At 39.1% G+C, this 15,945-nt stretch overlaps 1 protein-coding gene across 1 annotated transcript in view; it reads right to left on the reverse strand.

Annotated features, from left to right (window-relative positions):
* Positions 1-15,223, reverse strand: part of LOC149202734 (structural maintenance of chromosomes protein 4-like) — a 177,914-nt gene extending 162,691 nt beyond the window's left edge. The window contains exons 1-5 of the mRNA XM_089403236.1: positions 14,786-15,223; positions 2,833-2,922; positions 2,592-2,693; positions 2,253-2,429; positions 2,000-2,130 (exon numbers count right to left, since the gene is read on the reverse strand). Coding sequence (XP_089259362.1) covers positions 2,000-2,130; positions 2,253-2,429; positions 2,592-2,693; positions 2,833-2,922; positions 14,786-14,947 — 662 coding nt within the window. The 5' untranslated portion in view covers positions 14,948-15,223. The remainder of the gene's footprint in view (positions 1-1,999; positions 2,131-2,252; positions 2,430-2,591; positions 2,694-2,832; positions 2,923-14,785) is intronic.
* Between the last annotated feature and the right edge of the window lie 722 nt (positions 15,224-15,945).

Genomic DNA, 15,945 nt, shown 5'->3' on the forward strand with positions numbered 1-15,945 from the left:
CCTTCAGTTTATTTCTAAGAAACAAAACTTGATTTGCATCATTAACTTTAAATAAAATCACCAATCTATCGTAGATTTCCTTGGAGGTGGTCTGCTCAGAAAACATAAGCCACCAAGTGCTTGTTGATATAGTCCCAAATGATCTTCCTTGCTTTGACTTCTCCCTTGGTCCACTTGCTTCTAGCAACAGCGGATGCATTTGATGGAGGCGCAACAATATTGCCTCTCACATGGTCCAACACTTCCTGCTCTTCCAATGTTAGATCAAGAGACATCTTCCATCCGTGATAGTCAGACTTCTCACAGAGTTTGTCTTCAGTGGGGAAGTGTGCTGAGAACCCCATGACTTCTTTAAGATTGCTTCAACAGCCTTCTATGATAGCTCTTGCTTGGGCTTTGTCTTCACTTCAGCTTCAATACCATGTTAAATTATGGTATCTTCTATGCTTAGAGCAATTTACTTCTTTTCTTCTTATTAGCCACAGATTAGCAATCATATATACATTAAGTAAAGTGCAGATAGGACATTAAACGATCAACAAAAAACAAGCCAAGACAAGAGACACAAGATGTGGCGGCTAGCCAGGGACAAACCCCAATGCGGGGAAACCCTTTGATCAAATCCTATTTTATCTTCAATAGTTCAGCAAAGAGAAATAGTACAAAATCATAATTCTGTAATTTTATATCAGCAGTAGCAAACCCTAGATCAGCAAAATCAAACTTGGTCAAACAGCCCCGGATTGACTTCTAGTCAAATCGCAGAACTCAGTGTTCAACAGCAATAAGTAGCAGCCCAAAACAGTGCTCAAAACATGGTCAAAACAGCAGTCAATATATCAGCTCCTGCAGTCAGCCCTAACCAGTCAACGCTGCCCCAAAACAGTGGTCAAACAGAGGTCAACAAGGCTGATCTGAACTGTGGCTAGCAAGAGAGAGACTCCCCACACAAATCCGCAATCAAGGGAGCCTATACGCTGGTCGACGCAGTCTTCTAGCACCCAAAACGTGTTGTTGTACCTTCCTGCGTCCTCCTCCTTCCATGTCACAGCTTGCTGCCCTAACTGCGTCCTCTTTCTTCTTCTCACATGAGAGAGTCTTCTTTCTCCTATGCATACCCAAGAGACTAGGAGAGAGAAGAGATGTGGAGATGAGATGATGAGAAAATGAATCAACCTCTCTTGTATTTATATGATTCACTGGGCATGTGTGCCACACATTTAACTGCTGGCCGACCTTGACAATTTGTCAAGTAAATACAAATAAATTCATATCTCAATAAATACTTGTCAAAATCGGATGATCTTTAGATCAATCCTACACCTCTCGACAAGAGGAATCTACGAAAAATATCAGTTGCCATAAATGAGGTGACCCACATGGAGTTTGGCCCTAGTTGCCAATTTTAACACTATTGATACCTTAGGTCTCACTCAACCATTATTCATCCCCATGCAACTAATACACAAGAAGTAATTTATCTAACTATCAAACCATCATCAACATTGTCACCAAATTCTATAAAATGTTTTGAATAGTAACATCAACTTTGTGAACAATACCATCAATACTAGTATAAACCCCATTCAAATTTCAAAACTCAAGCAAAATCCTTCAACTCTATTATGAATCAAAAATATTTGGGAATATGTTAAATAGTGTTGAGAAACTGATATTCATCATGGGTTAAGATAAAAAATCAAGATTGGTTATTTAATAGGTTTTTTGTTTAGTTCCCACTCTTGCATGCAACAAGGAAACCAATGCCTCTTAGTTTCATACATCAAAAACATACCCTTTTCACCAAAAATTCAACCTTAAGGATAGTTGAACTTGATTTGCTTTTTATTTGAATTGAGAAAATTTTGGATGTGTTAATTTTTCTGTGTAAGGGTTAAAGAGCCCTATGTTGAAAGTAATTTAAAAAAGTATGTTACTCATGCTTTTAACCTTTTCATTATTGAAAATACATGTCCAACGAGAAGAAATTGTGACTCACTCTTTGCTGGCCTCCTCAATCTTTTCAACATATTGATCAGACCCAATAATATCCTCCAAGTACTCCAAAAAACCTTCATCATGAGGTCCTTGTGACTTGGGCTTCATCAATGATATTTGCTCTACTTCACCCTGTAAAACGAAACGAATATGTTATGACTATGTGCAAAAACAGGTCATTTTACTTGCATACAGTAGCTTAGGATAAAAATTTAAACAAAAAAATCATGCACTCTTAGTGTAGGAAACGATACCTGCAGAATGAGAAAACGATTGTTATCCAAGTCGACTCCTTTTGATCTCAATTTCTTTGTCACTTCAGTGAAATTACTGCCTCGATTGTTTACATAATATTTGGACGAATTGTCTCGGAAAGCAACACGGGTGACAACAAAATCACTTCCTTTAACAGGTTCATAATTTTCACCATCCTGCAATAAATACACATGCTAAATATGATCATTTAGGTATCATTTAACTTCCAGGTACAGAAAAAGCAACAGAGAAATAAACTGTGCACTGTAGAACTTTTCTAGAATATCAATAAGTAAAATATTGTAGATTTGCATCCACAACTCGTCCCACTAATGTACCAAATCAATTATTTCCTGGAAGTGCACGGACACACTTGCTTTCTCAAGGTTCTGATGATTAGTGGAGTTATGGATGAGTTCAGATACTTTGTTCAAACGCATCTGCAACAAGAACAATCAATAGTATAAGTCCAAATTGGCACAACGTTTATGAAGAAATGAAGCATATTAAAGTAACAGCATAACCATATGGAAAATTTAGAGTGAAATGAATTTCAAGGGCAACAGTTGCATAGCTTACCTGCTTAGCACGCTTGCCAAAAACAAAGAGCATTGCATCAATGACATTGCTTTTACCACTCCCATTTGGGCCCACCACAGCTGAGAAACTCTGTCACAATTATTATAAGTATTTTAGTGTACAATATACAAAAAAATACACATCAGGACGCCTTCTCAAAACACTGAAAAAATACACCATTCCTGCTGCAGATAATGTCATCATACATGGAGATAAATATTTATTACAAGGAGTTGGCAATAATCAAAACATATAATCATTAAAAAGCATATAAGCATATTCGAAACTTCACTGGGAATTCAGTTTTGTCATGCCTGGACTGCAGATGCTATGTCATTACAAGTCCAGTTCATGAACTCTAAGTAACAACTCAGCTTTCAAATATTCAACTGCTAACTCTTTGGTCAGCCATGAACCAAGTAACATGACCCATAACTGTTCCATCTTGGTTAGCTACCTGAGTAAAACTTGAAAGGATCTATGAACACTTGGTTTTTTGGACTTCGCCTGTCATGGAAAAGATCAAAAATTGACTAAGGCATTGGTACTTGACCTCACACAGATGTAAAGCTCAACAACAAGACAAGCACCAAAAGCTCAACAATAAGAAACTTGTCTAAGTATGGGAGGGAGAGTGGTTGTTTGCTGCTTCATGAGAGCAATTTGCTAAAAAGAAAATAGTCAGAACATGCATCGGAGAGACAGCCATTGCACAGTTTTAGAGTAGGAGATAGTGTTGTGTCAAAGACTCAGAGGAAGCTTTAAGAATCAGATTGTGCAAACCAAAGTTGTGACCTATTCCTGCATGAAGAAGATGTTAAAATTGGCATCTAGGACCAAACTCCACATGAGTCATCTTATTTATGGCAGCTGATATTTTTCTTGGATTCCTCTCTATGAGAGGTTTAGAATTGATCTAGAGATCATCTGATTCCAACAGTACAAATGAAGTTATGAATTTATTTTGATTACGGACAAATTGTCAAGGTCGGCCAGCAAACTCATGTAGGCTCAGAAGCCCAACAATCACGTCTATTCATCCTCAACGCTGCACATAAATAGGTGACTTAGCCTCATTTGGACACACTCATCTTCACACATCTCTCTTTCTCCTCATTGATTGGGTACGGATTTCTGGGCAGCAACTCTCTCCACACGTGCAAAGGAAAGGCTCCTTTTTGCTATCCCTAAGTTGACCAGATTTGACCGAAAACTTCAGGAGACTGTTTTGACTGCGTTGACCATCTTTGACAGCATTTTTATGAGGGTTATCTCTATTTGGGCAGGCCGCATTTTTAGGCACAGAAATTGAGGCAATCTATTGACTGTTTGACCAGACTTTGACTGGGTAGAATTCAACTGTTTTGAGGGTTGTTTCATCTTGCTGTTTGGAGGCTGAAGTTGACTGAAGTTGACCGAACTGTTGCAGGTCAAATCTGCCCTGTTGACCAGCGTTGACTTTTCTGGTTAAGGCTCTTTTGCTGCTGTTATAAATTATCAGATTTGTAAATTGTACTATCTCTCTCTGCTGAACTATTGAAGACTATAAGAAGAATTGATCAAGGGTTTACCCACATTGGAGTTTGTCCCTAGCTGCTGCCACATCTTGAGTCCTCTTGTCTTGGCTTGTCTTCTACTGTTTATGTTTATGTTCTATCTGCATTTTACTATCATGTTGATATGATTGCTAAACTGGATATTGATACTGGACTAATAAAGAAATCAAAGTAAAATTGCTCTAAAGCATAGAACATACCATTGTTGCCTAAAATTAACATGGTATAAAAGTTGAGGTGAAGACAAAGCCCAAGAAAGAGTGAAAGAGCAATCACCAAAGATAGTTGGACAAGGACAAAAGACTCAATGGGCTCCTCATCCTACTTTCTGACTGAAGACAAGCTCCATGATAAATCTGACTATCATGGATGGAAGATGTCTCTTGATTTGACCTTGGAAGAAAAAGAAGTGATGGATTATGTGCAGGGTAAAATCCTTGAACCTCCTTCAAATGCACCGGCTGCTGCAAAGACCAAGTACAATAGGGTTTAAGTCAAAGCGAAGAAGATTATCAGGGATTCCATTGACAAGCATTTGGTGGCCTATATCTCTGAATTGAAGACCTCGAAGGAGATATACGACAGGTTGGTCGGCCTGTTCAAGGTTAGTAATGCTAATTAAATTATATTTCTCAAGAATAAGTTGAAGGATATTAAGAAGGACAACGACGAGGACATTCAATCCTATTTCTTGAGGATTACTAAGATCAAGAATGATCTACTCTTGATTAGAGAAGTCATTCTTGACAGGGAACTTACTCTCACCACCCTTGGAGGATTCCCACCTGAGTGGTATGTATTTAGAACCACTATACTCAACAATGATCGAATTTCAGGGTTTGAAGAATTGATGTCAAGATGCATTCAAGAAAAAACAAGAATGGTGGAGCAAGAAATGCATTCTAATAGAAGCAACCCCACTGCATTCTCCACTCATGCCAAGAGGAAGAACAATGCAGGTTCAAAGAAGCAAAGTCTAGGAAGGTCAGGATTCAAAAATGGAAGAGAGGGAAGATGCTTTGTTTGCAATAAGTTTGGCCACTATGCAAGGAAGTGTTCTAATAGAAGGGATACACCTCGAGATGATGACTATCATAGCAACTCCAAGGGCAACTTCAACAACAACGATCAAAGGAATGGCAGGTCCAATGGCAAAGGAAAAAGGAATGCGGGACATCAAGGAAATGGTCGACCCTCCAAGAAATCTAGGAACTCCAGGTATGAAGAATCCAATTTTGTTAACAATAAGCAAAAAGAGTACTATCTTATATCAACCCTCTCCACTGTCTCTCCTCCGGACACACTGGGAAATTGGCTGATTGATAGTGGTGCCTCAAGGCACTTCACCGGATATAAGGAAGCTCTCTCTAATCTGATAGAAAAGGAGACAAAGTTGGAGATCATCCTTAGAGACGATGCCACCTATCCCGTGAAGGGAGTGGGGAATGTTACCCTTCAATTGAATCAAGGTAACACTATTCATTTGCAAGAAGTACTATATGTACCTGACCTCAAGAAGAACTTGGTGTCCATTTCGACAATGGAAGATAATGGATTCAAGGTGGCTTTTATCGATGGAAAGGTACATGTTTGGAAAAGAAATTTTAAAGATGCTTTACTCTTGGGTTCAGGGTTGACATTTTATATCAAGTTGGAGGAAGTCCATTGGGAGCCATATCTTGGGACACATCTCTACAATATGAACTATGGCACTGAAGGTTCACCCATCTTCATTATAAGGCCCTACCCGATGTGAGACAGATGGTGACAGGTATGCCCGAATTCAAAGTAGAGCATGAAGGTGTATGTCCGGGATGTGCCGAAGGAAAACTTACAAGGGGACCATTCCCCTCAAGTAATAGCAAGACCACAGATATATTGCAATTGATCCACTCCGACATATTTGGTATGATGCCCGTAAACTCCTTGGGAGAATACTTATATTATCTCACCTTTGTGGATGATTATTCTCACAAGACCTAGATCTACTTCTTGAAGAAGAAGGATGAAGTGTTCACCTGGTTCCTACACTTCAAAGCCTTGATTGAAAACCAATTCGAGAAGCAAATCAAGATATTGAGGACTGATAATGGGACCGAGTGCGAATCCAATGAATTCCAAGATTATTGCAGAGAAGCTCGCATTAAGAGGGAGACTACAACACCATACACTCCCAAGCAGAATGGTGTGGCTAAAAGGAAGAATCACCCTATTGTAGAAGTTGTTCGTCCCATGCTTCATGATCAAGGCCTTCTGAAGTCTCTATGGGCTAAAGCTGCAAATACCGCCGCGTATGTTCAAAACGGATGCCCTCATCAAGCATTGGACTTCAAGGCTCCCGAAGACATGTTCACTGGTAAGAAACCCAATGTCTCTCATGTTAGAATTTTATGGAAGGCCCGTATATTTTCATGTGCCGAAAGAGAAAAGAAGCAAATTAGGTGCATCTCGGAAGAAAGGAATCTTTGTGGGCTATAGTGAAAATTCTAAGGGATATAGAATTTATGTGGCTGGTCAAAAGGAAGTTGAGATAAGTCATGATGTCACCTTCGACAAAGATATGGCCCTCAAGAAGATCAACAACCTTCCTATCCTAAGGAGAGACAAAGAAGTTGTCACTGGAAATCAGGGTGAAAAAGAGGACAAAACGATGCCTGATGTTGATGAACCTATGGATCCTATTGATCATCCTCCTCATGAGCCCTCCTCCTCCAAAAGGAGACCCTCATGGCTTAGGGAGACTCTCGAAGATGCCGAGAGACACATTGCACCAAGGGGGACTTTCCGTGAAAGCAAGAAGCCGAACAAGTATCAAGGATATTTGACCGCCATGAGCACTATCATTCAAAATGAGCCTTCATCATTTGAAGAAGTCGTGAAGCAACAAGTATGGAAGGACGCTATGAATGAAGAATATGAATAAATTATGAAGAATGATGTCTGGGATGTGGTCCCTAGACTCCAGGACAAATCGGTTGTCATCTCCAAGTGGCTCTACAAAATCATGCATGGAGCTAATGGAAGTGCAAAAAAGTTCAAGGCTCGCTTTGTTTCTCGAGGCTTCTCTCAAAAGAAGGCGTAGATTACGATCAGATATTTGCACCTGTTGCCCGATACACCACCATCTTCCCAATCATAGCCCTTGCTACCTCGCAAGGATGGAACCTACATCAGATGGATGTCAAGGCCGCCTTCTTGCATGGTTCAATCAAAGAGGAAGTCTATGTGGAACAACTCGAGGGGTTTAAGGTTCATGATTGGGAATCTCATGTATGCAGGTTGAAGAAAGCTCTCTATGGATTGAAGCAAGCAACCCAGGCTTGATATGAGAGGATCGATAGCTATCTGATGAAGTTGGGACTCACTAGAAGTGAAGTCGATCTTAACCTTTACTTTAAGGTTGAAAATGATAAACCTCTCGTTCTGATACTTTATGTGGATGACCTCTCTCTGACAGGTGCAAACCCTCTCATTCACAAACATAAGAGGGAGTTGGCTTCTGAATTTAAGATGAAGGACCTAGGACTAATGCACTATTCCCTAGGATTGGAGGTCTGGCAAAAGCCAGGTGAAATTTTCCTCTCTCAAGGAAAATATGTTGTGAAGATATTAGAAAGATTTGGGATGGTAGACTACAAACCTGTGACTACTCCGATGGAACTTAACGTTAAGAAGTTATGTGGTGGTGTTGCTAGACCTAAATTGGGAAATGCTTCTGAGTATCGTCAACTCATAGGAGCACTGATGTTCTTGGTGAACTCTCATCCAGACATATGTTTTGCAGTTAACACATTGAGCCAATACATGGTTCAGCCTCATCAAATACATTGGATTGCTGCCGAGAATCTCCTGAAATATCTTCGGGGCACAATCACTCATGGACTGAGATACACTACCGAAAATGTGAGGCTGCATGGTTATTCTGATGCTGATTGGCTAGCAGTGTGGTGGATCGCAAGAGCACTTTTGGATGTTGTTTTTCTTTGGGTTCTGCTTCGATATCCTAGATGAACAAGAAGCAAAAATCGATTGCCTTGAGCATCGTTGAGGCTGAATACATAGCTCCTAATATGGCCTCCTGTGAAGTTGTCTGGTTGAGGAAGCTCTTCAGTGAGTTGTTTGGACATGTATTGGATACCACACTGAACCTCTGCGACAACCAAAGTCGGATTCCATTATCAGAAAATCTTGTGTTTCATGATCATTCCAAACATATAGATATCAAGTACCACTTTATCCGGGATATGGTACAACGAGGAGCAATAAGGCTCCATCACAATGGGACTGATGAGTAGGTCGTCGATATTCTGACAAAGCCCCTGCATAGGGTCAAATTCTTGGCCTTCCGAGAACGACTTGGAGTCGTGGGGAGACCCTCTTATGAGGGTCTTGTATGAGATGGACATTGGGCTCTGGGAGCTCCAGGGGGCTTGGGGTACTTGGAGCAATGAGCTACCATAGGGCGAGTGGTTCAACCTTCCCTTAGTGGTTTGTTGTGTACAAGGTGAGTGGTTCAGCCTTCCCCTGTGATACCCCTTAGCGACGTGTAGTTAGGATGAGTGGTTCATCCTTCTCCTGCTGAGACATCCAACCCATGCAGTCTGGAACTCATGGGAAGTACCTCTCATCTGGCCAATGAGTAGGAAAATGAAGATAGGGGCCATAGTACTATCGATGGGCGCATCATGTACTATCATACTCCCTATGCTAGGATGACCGATATTGATCTGGGATCAATGGGAACTGACTTCGGGTCAGTAAGAGTGGTATGAGACACTCTCTTTTGATTGGAACTGACTTTGGGTTAGTAAGAGTGGTATGAGACACTTTTTTTATTGGAATTGACTTCGGGTCAATAGACAATGGTATGATACATTCTCGATCACTTCTTCATAGTTCAGCAGAGCAGAGCAGTGCATTGATGGCAAAGATAGTACAGATTGGAAGATGGATTAGCAGATGGAGTTCTCCCTAGTTGAGAGGGAGTGTTAAAATTGGCAACTAGGGCCAAACTCCACATGGGTCATCTTCTTTATGGCAGCTGATATTTTTCTTCGATTCCTCTCTCCGGGAGGTGTAGGATTGATCTAGAGATCATCTAATTCCGACATGTACAAATGAAGTTATGAATTTATTTTGATTATGGACAAATTGTCAAGGTCGGCCAGCAAACTCATGTAGGCTCAGAAGCCCATCAATCACGTCTATTCATCCTCAATGTTGCATATAAATAAAACGTGACTTAGCCTCATTTGGACACACTCATCTTCACACATCTCTCTCTCTCCTCATTGATTGGATATGGATTTCTAGGCAACAACTCTCTCCACACGTGCGAAGGAAAGGTTGTTTTTCTGCTATCCCTGCGTTGACCAGATCTGACCGAAAACTTCTGGAGGCTATTTTGACTGCGTTGACCATCTTTGACAATGTTTTTGTGAGGGTTATCTTTGTTTGGACAGGCCACATTTTGGGCACAGAAATTGAGGCAATCTGTTGACTGTTTGACCAGACTTTGACTGGGCAGAATTCAGTTGTTTTGAGGACTGTTTCATCTTGCTGTTTGGAGGCCGAAGTTGACTGAAGTTGACAGAATTGTTGAGGGTCAAATCTTCCCTGTTGACCAGCGTTGAATTTTCTGGTTAGGGCTCTTTTGCTGCTGTTATAAATTATCAGATTTATATATTTTACTATCTCTCTCTGTTGAACTATTGAAGACTATAAAAAGAATTGATCAAGGGTTTCCCCATATTGGGGTTTGTCCCTGGTTGGTGCCACATCTTGTGTCCTCTTGTCTTGGCTTGTCTTCTATTGTTTATGTTTATGTTCTATCTGCATTTTACTATCATGTTGATGTGATTGCTTAACTGGATATTGATATTGGGCTAATAAAGAAATTGAAGTAAAATTACTCTAAAGCATAGAACATATCATTGTTGCTCAAAATTAACAGAAGATGGTTGAATTAACAAATTGCCACAAAAGTTTGCCCTTCACATTGTCACTGGCACCATGGAAAAAAAGTGTAGAGCAAGCTGGCACATTGGACAAGTCAGCAGAAATTACTGTAAAATACATCAGCTTCTTGTGGCACTGGTCTTTTCATCAATTTGTGTAAAATATTATAGTATGTGAATATGGACAGATTGGACACGGAACACTTTGTCTTCCTTTAGTCAGGCTACACATTAGAGGATCAAGACAATTTCTACAGTGATTGTGATAGAATGATTGTTGAAACTATTGTTCACCACGATTCTAGTGGCTTTACTGACCCAAGTGATCTTGATGATTTAAAAATCTATCATGTAACAAATAGGCAGCAGAAAAGCAGAAAATAAAAATTGTGTTGCTGTTCTGATGATATTTTTAAAATCTCAATTTTGTAACGAGGGTACGCTTCATGGACGTATTTTCAAAGTTTAAATCAGATATTTTATCTTTGAAATAGATGCTTAATGCAGGCACGAATTTTATCACATAAATTTTTAAATTCTGAAAGATTTGAATTAATATTTTTGCAACTTTAATCATCTTCTTTTCCGCTGCTAAAACTTTTGCTGAATTCTGTTGTCATAAAATTCAAACACAAGAACAAACCTAGTGACTTAGGTTGCAATAATGACAACTTGGATCATCTACATAAGACTATCAGCGTCATTTCTGGCAATAGAATACAGTGTCAAGTGTTGTTTTCTTGGTCTATCATATCCAATATTTTCATCTATAGACCAGAGTTGACTAGCTGACTAACACTTAGCCATCAACGATTTGTTTGTATTTAAATAACCACTTTGAGGACATAGCATGTGTTAGTGTGTGTTCAACTCATAAAGAAGCATGCTTGGAGTATGGCCATCACAAGGAGAAGTTTGCTTGGCATGTGTTGGCATGTCTCTACCTATTCTTGGCACATGTCAGGCAAATTACTTGAGGAGTTGCATAGAAGAGGGTGTTTGTTGTGTGGCCACCACATGGAGTGTGTGTGCATGTGTTGGTGTGGCCACCACGTGGAGAAGTGCGTTGGCATGTGCCTACCCATTATTGGCACATGTGAGGGTGCATTACTTGGGAAGTTACATTTTTGCTATTCTTGGACATGTTTCCATGTATGAACCCATCTCTTATTATACAAATGGAGGGTAAGGCAAACAAGTAGTCAATGCAATTATTCTTTCAGTGTTAATGAGAAGTTATATGATTGCTGCTATAGATTTCTAGTTCACTGGTTTTAATTTGAAAGTCTAGTGTTTCCCAAGTCTACACTACATCACTTGTCAAATTGATCTGAAATTCTGATAACCAGTGTCTACACTCCTAATCTATACATTTATACCTTCAGTTTTCAAAAATCCAAAGTTTTGATTGATGTTTCTTAAAATTTTCAGTTTTGGTTGGCAGATAAAATCATCAATTAGAAAATTTAATATGGTATCAGAGTTGCATTGCCAAAATTCTTCCATTTAATGATTGGAGATGGCAGCTGCCTGTGAGAAGGAACTGATCACAGAGGATTTCAGCGGCCAAACAAGCTACATAGATTGGAGTGATCTATGCCGAAGAAAGGCCGAAGGACATGTGAGAGGTTGAGCTATTTTATATGCATATGAAGGGAAAATTCAACCGTGATAGATTGTTGACTTTGGCTAAATTGTTTCTGTTTGAATTACGATCCAAGGGATTACAAGGATGGTGAACTAAGAAATATCATGTCTCACAGGGTGAACGGTTAGAAGGAGACTTCTATTTCATCTCTTGAAGGTGCAGGTTGTAGATGCTTTTGGAGGAGATTGATCTCTAGGGCATACAGTTTTATCCATCGAATGCAAGAACCCCCCGCCACACCCCCCCCCCCCAAAACCAATCTTCCACACATCATTTGGATCAATTGGCAACTGTCAACAAAGTTACAATTGCTACCAATCCTCAACAGTTACAACAAATATAAGAAAAGGGCTGCTAAGGCAAAGAGAATTATTTCTGACCATGTGAAAGACCACCTGATTTCTCACATCGCAGGGAAATCAACAAAGGACATGATTGATCCATCAACAACTCTATATTAGAGTGTCAATATTTCCAAGGAGATGCTCTTAAAAACAAAGTCACCCAAATACACACAAGTAATTCAAACATTGGGACGAGTAACCCGATCATTGAGATAGAAATCTACTCTTTACTATCGATATGATGATTGCAAATGAAGAAATAGTGCTTATTGCACTAAATCATTTCTCTTTTGTTTCAAAAGCCTTTGTTCAAACTATGTAGGAATGGGAAAACCTCCCAGCACATGAGAAACTTTGGGACATCATTGTCCAAGAAGAAATAAATCAAGAAACACTACCAGCCTAAAAAGAAGAGGACTAAGATCTTGCATTTATAGGGAAGGTAAGGAAAGGAGACAATAAAAGGGAACTAATGAAGGGTGAGAAGACATATTCTTTAGATCATCATACTAAGGACCAAAGTCCTATGGCACATCAGTTGAATTGATTCGCATCTATCCAAAGCAAAGATACAAATCCTATCAATCCTCAACAATTATTTGAATATGAGAAGAAGATTGCTAAGGCAAAGAGGATTATTTCGGACTAAGTTGTACCAAAGTGACAACCATAATAGAAAGATGGTGCAATGGGAGAAGTTGAATAACATCAAGATGAACAAATCTAAGACTATGGCCTCATACTTCAAAGGATTCAACAAGTTCATTAGGAACCTTCAACTTTTGGGGAAGAGGTGGTTGAGGTGGATCTTGCCAACATAGCACTAAAATGGTGTATCAAGCAATGGGTTGTGTTACCTGATCATATGCACATGGTAAGGAACGAGAATTTGTTGCCCAATGGACGAGGCACTTGACAAATTTTCAAATGTTTAGAAGTCCAGCAGGGCACCTATGCCCCTTTTCTCTCTCATCTCTCTATACTTTCTTCTCTCAAATTTCGTACCCCCACAGGGGAATTGTATAAATGAACACTAGCATGATGAACTTATGTAATAGACTTAGGCCATTTGGGACCTGGTTAGTAAGTGAGTCCACTCTAGGGTGTTTTTTTCACTAGACTAATTATTTTCGCTCTTTAGCGATAAATAACTAGTCAAGTTTTTTCACCCAATATACCTCCAAAGCTAGAGTATGACTTAGGTCCTTGGGTGTGTCCTAATATCTAAGGTCAATGTATATTACCATGCTAGGTCATATCTCGAGTCTTACGGAATTTGACTAGGTCTTCCTAGGATTTTTTTTTTAAATTAAAGATTCCTGCAAAAAATGATTTTTAATTAAATTTCTATGTAATATTGTGAATAAGTGGCCTTAGAAAATGTTGGTGGCATATAATAGCTCAAAATTCATGCTCAAGATGCCAACATTCTATTAAAACCAGCTTTGGGGTCAAAAAAATAATTACTATTCCATGAAAACCCACCTTTTCCAAAGTGTGGGTGAAAAGAAAAATTGCAAGAATTAATATGTGGGGAATTTATTAAAGTCATAATTCCAAGTCAAAGAATCAAATCAAGTGATGTGGCATCAAAGTGGAGTTAAGGAGTTGATTTGGAATGCTAAGTGGGCCCACGAATTTGGGAAAATATTGGCTGCCACATAAGGGGCAAATTGCCCCTTTCAACAGCTAAAAAAGGAGACCAAATCAAACATTTCGAGGGTCATCAACAGCTACAAAGAGGGGTTGAATTATGACTGATATGACAACAGATTTGGAACTGATTATGACAGCCATACTCAGCCAGACTTTATGGACTGATGTGCAGCAAATCAAGGAGTTGTACGCGCAGCCAAACTTGAGATATCAAAAATGCTTAAATGCATGAGGCTGGAGACTATTTTTGTCCTTTCGGACAATATATCTTGAGATCTCAAAAATGCCCAAATGCATCTATAGACTGTAATCTCATTACGAATGAAATTAAGAAATTTTTCCCGAGAAAAAAAGGAATGAATCGAAGAAACAATAATCTATTGTGGATTTTGAGAATAACGCTGTTCATGAAATACCAAATGCTCCATCATATGGCCCTTAATTGCCAGTAAACGAATACTTGTTGAAGAAAATTCATCAATGACAGATTATTTATCGATGGCCCTTCAAATATGAGCAATCCAAAAAGGGTTTTCTTACTTCCAAAAGTGGACACGATACAACACTGAACTTTCACGAAGTTTTTTCACTGAGATTAAAAAACACTATAACAAACTTTAAAATAATCCCATGCTACTCTGATGCGTTTAGATGAATTTAAGAAGACTAGCAATGAAAAGGACCAAACTGTGAGCAATCAACTTGGATTTACCACCTGCAGGGATGAACCTAGAGGAGGGAAATAAAATTGTTGTTATTTCACAAGAGAGCAAGGAGTATAGAGTTTTGCACCTTGTGGAAGGGGCCAACCCGCTGTTCTCCAGCATAGGACTTGAAGTTCTCCATAACCATTTCTCTGATGAAAAGCCTCGGCTGAGTGGACCTGCTCTTGCCATTGTTTCCGTTACAGTCCATGGCACTTGAATTGTCAGGTGTATCCTGCAAGCGTCCCATTCTTCTTGTTTGTTTGGTTACAGGCTGATGAAAGCTCCTTGGATCCGGACCGATTTCATCACCGTAAAAGATTAGGCCGGGGTTTTGTTATTCGCAGAGCGATTCCAGCGAAGACCTTCGTCAATGGCGTATCGATCTGTTGGCACATGTGGTAATGGGAAGCTGGAAGTAAGGGTTTATATGCTCTGTTAGTGCTGTCTGTGGATTTAAGCGGGAAAACAACGAGACATTTTGAACTAAGAGTCAGTAATATTGAGTCATATTGTGTTATTTTTGACTTTTAGAGTGTGGTCCCTCTGGAGCTGTTTGCAAAACGCTATGTTTTAAATCCCATTATAAAGCGATATATGCACCAATAAAAATTATTCTGGTTAATAATTGTTTGCCATTCACTTGAAAGCGGGAAACTAATATAGATCACGTCATGCTCCAAGCATCATTAGGTGATGTTGGATATGTATTATCATATGCAATGGTTGGGGTTGAGGGTAAATTCTAAATGGTTTTGATGGAATAAATGATTTATTTTTTTAATGATGGAATAAACGATTCTTTTATTAAAATGATTAATACCATCAACCACAAAAAGTAATTCACATTTATATTATTGAAATAATATTTTGTATGGATAGCATTAATATATTTGTTATTTTTTTTTTTTGTGGATATTATTAGTATGTGTTATTTTTGTGGCTTATGAATATGGTAAGCACTGAAAGATAGTGGTTTAGGAATATTGTAAGAATTTAAAGAAATTTGTTACAGGGCGAAGACGAAATGTTTGTAGAATATAGTTTTTTGTGGTTAGGATTTCTCTAGTCGCCATAAATTTTTTGCAGGTATGGGGTAATCACTTCAAGCTTATTTTGCAGAGATGTTGTAGATGCATGGATTGTTGAGTAGTGTGTGGCTCCGTCGCTTCCCTCGAATTTGCAATTTTAGTCATTTTCGTTGTTGATTGTTTGTTGTTTGTTGGTGTGTTCGAATAGTGCCTATGT

Source organism: Pinus tabuliformis, chromosome 2_1 (assembly GCF_031772625.1).
Source record: "Pinus tabuliformis cultivar Carrire ecotype Pingquan chromosome 2_1, CPIR1, whole genome shotgun sequence".
Classification (NCBI taxonomy): Eukaryota; Viridiplantae; Streptophyta; class Pinopsida; order Pinales; family Pinaceae; genus Pinus; species Pinus tabuliformis.